Source organism: Solanum dulcamara, chromosome 6 (genome assembly GCF_947179165.1).
Source record: "Solanum dulcamara chromosome 6, daSolDulc1.2, whole genome shotgun sequence".
NCBI classification, from domain to species: Eukaryota; Viridiplantae; Streptophyta; class Magnoliopsida; order Solanales; family Solanaceae; genus Solanum; species Solanum dulcamara.
This window is the reverse complement of record NC_077242.1, coordinates 1,147,269-1,153,099: the sequence shown is the minus strand read 5'-3', so window position 1 is coordinate 1,153,099 and position 5,831 is coordinate 1,147,269. Positions and strand designations below refer to the sequence as shown.

The 5,831-nt window shown below is 35.3% G+C and overlaps 1 protein-coding gene across 2 annotated transcripts; it reads left to right on the top strand.

The window, feature by feature from the left end:
- Positions 1-623: 623 nt before the first annotated feature.
- LOC129892485 (probable tetraacyldisaccharide 4'-kinase, mitochondrial) lies at positions 624-5,425 on the top strand. Of its 2 annotated transcripts, none has more exons than XM_055968058.1 (8): positions 624-882; positions 1,184-1,307; positions 2,320-2,559; positions 2,947-3,099; positions 3,238-3,447; positions 3,613-3,672; positions 3,872-3,952; positions 4,880-5,425. In XM_055968058.1, the coding sequence occupies exons 1-8, from the start codon at positions 701-703 to the stop codon at positions 5,033-5,035; spliced, it is 1,206 nt and encodes a 401-aa protein (XP_055824033.1). In that variant the 5' UTR covers positions 624-700; the 3' UTR covers positions 5,036-5,425. The 2 variants fall into 2 exon arrangements, with proteins under 2 accessions (XP_055824033.1, XP_055824034.1); XM_055968059.1 differs by having other exon boundaries at positions 626-882; positions 2,950-3,099.
- Positions 5,426-5,831: the final 406 nt, after the last annotated feature.

Genomic DNA, 5,831 nt, shown 5'->3' with positions numbered 1-5,831 from the left:
AGTTTACGGGGACACTGATGAAAATTAATTAATGTAACATACACCGAATATGATTTTTTTTTTGAACTCCGCATATAATAAAAATTAGTGTATTTTATTATTTATTTTCACAAAATACTATCTTTTTTCGAACTCCGCCTATAACAGAAGTTGGTACATCAGGCTATTTTTTTGTTTCATTTGTTTTACACAAAATACGTGCATGCACTAATTTTTAACTTTATAAGTTTTAAATATTATTACGATGATTTTATGTGTTAATAACTAAGTTTTAAATTTAATATTTATACATATTTAGTAAACTGCTTAATGCAATACAATATTTGAGCAAAAGTTACTAAATTCAATCGAACCGTACCCGAACTTATATATTTGCCTTATGTGCAATAGATGTTGAACAATTTAATCTATATAGGTGTGGACTTGCAGGGTTAGGACGAATAAATCCTTCTTTTTTTATTTTATTTATCTACTTTCTATCGTTATAAATTTATAATCACTTTTCTTGTAAGGAAATTTGTAAAATGCGTAGAGATCGAAAAGAACATCCAAAGATTTTGTTGGGCCGATAAATGGGTTGGGCTTCATGCACACATGTCTACGTTGGCCTAAGTTGTAATCCTTCCTTCTTTTTTTCCCTTCGAATAATCAAATTGATTACTACAGTCTTACAGTATTAACTCTCTAGAGTCACTTATCAATGGAGAAATTGAGGAAAATGGTGAACCAAATTGCCTATACACCACCGCAAGACAGGCTCCGTGCACTTTCCATACTCCAATTCTCTCTCATCCCTCTTCTTTCACTAGCTTCCACTCTCTATAGCTTCGCACTTCCTCTCCGCCATCGCCTTTACCATCTTGGTCTGCTTCACAAAGACAGGTAAACAAGAACTCTAATTTCTAGCTGTAATTGGGTTTATTATGACTTTTTTCTAAGTGGGTATTTTGTTTTTTCTTGCTTTGATAGCTGTATTTTGTTTTTTTTAATGATTTTTTCTAAGTGGGAATTTGTATTTTTTTGCTTTGATAGCTGTATTTGGTTTTATTATGATTTTTTCTAAGTGGAGATTTGTTTTTTCTTGGTTTGATAGCTGTATTTGGCTTTTTTAATGATTTTGTTGATGTATTACATGTGGGATTTTGTTTCCTTACCATATCTGTGTAATGCTTTGAACTGTAAGGTTGCCGGTGCCAGTGATTAGCGTTGGGAATTTAACTTGGGGAGGTAATGGGAAGACCCCAATGGTTGAGTTTCTTGCAGTTTGGTTGGCTGCTGTTGGAAGTTCACCTCTTATTCTAACAAGGGTACTCTGCTTTTTTCCACATTCTTCTTAATAGCCCAGTCGATTCATTATGTTTGATGGTGCTTGATTGAATATGGAATTTGAGATGTTAAGCAACCCGAGGGGTATGATCTAGTTGTCAATGAAGTGGGATAAGAATCATGAGGTCTTGGGTTCAAATCCCGGGTGATTTCTTTTCATCTTATCAAGTCTTGGTGGACATAGTTATCCTGTACCTATGCTGGTGGGAGTAAGAAGGTACTCGTGGAATTAGTTGAGGTGTGTGCAAACTAGCCTGGATGCCACAATTATTACAAAATGTTAACTTTACTTGGTGTATTATATTAGTGTTAGTAGAAGAAATATGTTAGTAATAGTGAAATGGTGAAGAAGTTAGTATGATAAAAAAACAGCACCATGAAGTGAAATTTGTATAGTTAAATGAATTTGAATTATGAAAATTGTGGAAAACATATGAAGTAATCCTATTAATGAAAGGGTATCAAATATTTACGTCCGGAACCCTCATCCTTTCGTGCTTCCAGGGAGTGACTGTACTTTTACTTTTGCGGACGAAATTTCTTTTAGTAGTGGATGTTGTAATGACCCTAAAGGTCATTTTTGGATTTTTTGTAAAATAACCATTTTACCCCTCCCTTTAGATTCCCCAAGTCATTTTTGATTAGCACCGGGTGTTGATTTTTAGAAAATTCTAGGAAAAGTTAAGTCTTTGGAAATTCTGAGTTTTCATAAGCTTCAAGTATGATCTACTGTTGTTTGTCTTTTATTGTCTCGTTGTATTAATCTTGTGTCTAACCTAGTGGCAATGTGGTCCAACATAAGTTACATAAATCTTCCAAGATTGGAAGAAATAGTTTGAGTCTCTTATTTGTTTTTGGTTTTTTTTTTGTGTTTGTTTGTGGTATTCAGTTGTTTTTTCCCCTCTTTTCTGATGTACTTTGGACCATTTTCGATTCAAATTCAATTGTTTATGAACACAAGGATAGTGTTACGGAAAACATTTTCTTCTGTAGGGTTATGGTGGTGCAGATGAAGCAAAAATGCTCCAAAGGCATCTGTATGGAACACCTGTGAAGATAGGAATAGGTGCAAACAGGGCCAATACAGCTGCCTGTTTTCTGAAAAGATATGGCCACATCAGCCCTTGCAAGCACGGTGACACTGGTGTGGAAAGACTTTGCTCTGATAACAAACAAGGAAATTGTTCTTATTCTGACCAAATCGGGATTGCAATCCTAGATGATGGTATGCAGGTCTGCACCAAAACTGCATGTCAAGTGTTATCACCTACTGACCGAACAGGAACTTTGTTGTTTATATTAGTAAAACTAATTCATTCTTCTTGGGTTAAGATTGTGTCCATCTTTTTGTGGAATAGGAGTAAGTAATACCTCCCCAGTTACTGTTGCTGTGCTTAATCACAATCTTCCTTTTGGATTATAATTATTTGATCTTCCAAGCAATTCAATATTGGATATTCTTCTTATTTCAATCCTCAGACTTTATATCCAGTCCTAAAAGTGGTCTAGCTTCTGATTAGATTTCACCGTTAGGAGTTTGATTGTGGGCTCCTTTATGATACTTGTAACCTAGAACTTTTGCTCAAGCTTTGACTTTTGTCAACTGTGGAAATCCAAAAGCAGCATATCAGTTTGTGGCGTGACGTCGAGATTGTGATGGTGAATGCAATGATTCCATGGGGGAACCATCAGTTAATTCCACTTGGACCATTAAGGGAACCCTTGGCCGCACTCACACGTGCAGATACAGTTGTAATACATCATGCAGACTTGGTATAAACACCCTCTTTTTTCTGTATATCTGAGACAGCTTATGCCTTATTGATACTTGTGAAGCATAACATTTGATTGGTAAAATTAGAAAATCAAATAGAACCACTGACATCCATTTAATTTGTTTGAGTCACGCAGGTCTCAGAAAAGGATGTTGAGGCCATAGCATTAGAAATCCGAAAAGTAAAAAAATCTCTTCCTATATTCTTGAGCAGATTGGCGCCTTTGTACTTTCTTAAAGCTGGCAACATGTCTTGCAAATTGGCTTTGATGGACATCCGCAATACACTTGTCTTATGTGTCTCAGCAATTGGACCTACTGATTCTTTTGTTGAGAGGATAAAGAAGGTACCGGTTTTGAGTTCTCTTGTTTGATACTCATACAACCTTCTATTTTCTACCTTTTTGTTAAGGTTTGGAGGTGGTTGAGTTTTTATTCAACTTCTTTCGTTGGTTTTATTATGCCAAGTTATTATTCTCTCTTTTGTTTAAAAAGTTGTTAACACTCTGCAGCTGGGACCTGCGTATGTTGATCGCCTGGACTTCAGTGATCATCATTTATTTCAAGCTAAGGTAGATGCCATTATCTATTCTTGTTTGTCTTATCCTTTACTCGCCCGTTTGATCGTATGACACCCATAGATCTGTCATCCACCTGTGTTCCCTGCTCCACCTGTATTCTTTGAATTGATGTTGGTGCTGGACATTCGTTCTCTTATCTTTTTCTTTTTTAAGAACTTGAGTTTTCACTTTGGTCCATCAATTATGTTAGGATATTGACTTGATCAGAATGAGACTTCGGAATCTTCAATCAGAGTTTGCTAGGAAGCCTGTTGTTGTTGTAACAGAAAAGGTGAGTAGTTCTTGCAAAAAGTATCATCTCTTTCCGTTTAGTTGTTTCTTAGAGGGAGATTAATAAATGATCAAAACTCAGAAAAGGTGATTCTTTTTTTTTTGTTTTTTTATCTGTAAAGAGATAACGCATGTTGAGAACCTGGTGATTAGCAAAATACATTTGACAGAACCAAGTAACCTGGAGTTTATACACGCTGACATAACAAGCTGGAAGAGTTTAATATAGCCAACATATTTTACTTAAATTTTTACAGGATAAGAAAATGCAAATACTATAATTCGGATACTACGACAACTACATTTTACCTCATTGTTTGTACTTACATCTATAGCTTTTAGCAATCTGTACAGAGAAATTACTCAATCCTTCTGAGAATTGCTCATGTGGTAGATGTCACCCTTGTTTATTGCCGAGGTAGCCTAAAATGGAAGGCACGAAAACCCCTCACTCTTCCTTGTCCTTCAGTAACCATTCACCGCCTGCTTTTCTAGGTCTTGCTAACCTTATTCCATGTTTTCTAGTCCCATTATTTCCCTTTATCTTGGTGGAACAATGCTATGAACCCACCTGCCTGGATTCTACCGTTTTGACAATGACTGCATTTATTCCATCTCATGTTAGAAGGTCAGTTACCATTCCTCTTATTGATTTTGAAACATTCCTCCTGGTGCTTTTTGTTAAAAAGATGTTAACTATCTCTCAACTTGATGGCTTTCTTAATTTATATCCGACAAAAAACATAGACCATTATATTTGTCCGTCATGACCTTCCCTCTTCCTATTGAGAAACAATTGTTGGAGTTGGTAGTCAATTTTAATTTAAAGACTCAAATTAAACCCTCATATATGTCTAGTACGATTCGCGTACTAAGTAACAAACAAATTATTATAATTTTCTCATAATCACTGTTCTTGATTTTCTAGGACTATGATAGAGCTCCTGAGGTTCTTAAGTATTTAGATCCATATGAAGTGTTGGTTCTTTGCTCCAGCTTGCAAATTCTACCTCATAATGGAAACACAGAAGATAGCTTTAAGAAGTGTCTGTGGCAGCATTTGGAAGTTAGCAACAAGGTGTAAAATATGGTATAAAACTTCTTTTGAAAGTCATATAAACTTCAATCCTTGCTGCTCTGAGTGGTGATCTTGAAAAACTGTGATTGAGGTGACATGATCGTACGAGGTCACCTTTCACCTAACACAATCTTCCTGGGTGAGCTAGAAATGGGGATTGGACGTAGGCAAAATTCCCGCCAATTGTTGAGATGTAGAGTCGACTTCCTCTCCCTTTGTGGAGGGTGAGGGTCTTGATCCTTGCAACTGAACAGAAAAGGGAAGACCCAGTCAGGGATGGAGTTGAGTATGATATTGAAATGTAACAACTGTGTAGGAGTACAAGCAAGTTTTGTAAGAGTATATTTTATTTTATTAATTACTAAAAAATTACTATTTTTCTATTGAAAATTTCAACTGAAGAATTTCAATAGTTATTTCTACTGATATTTAAGAAAAAATAGTAGTGCTTTCTGATTATGAAATTTCCTTTTTTCTTTTCTCTGTTAGAATTCATCTTCTCATTGTAGTGTAATTCATCTTGAATATTCTCTAACCTAACCGTCATGTATACCAAAGAAGAAGAAGAATACAGCTTCATAATATTTTTTTTGGTTTCCTACGGAGCTCGCGACTAAGTTCGGATCACGTATTGTAGGGATCACGTATTGTAGGGTGACGCTTTCAACAGGATTTTCTCCATACTCAAAAAATTACATAAATTACACAAGCATTAAACTTAAATAAAGTAACAAGTGTGGCATAATTTACAAACAGTTAAAAAGATAAAACCTAAATTATTGCAACAACTTTAATATAAGTC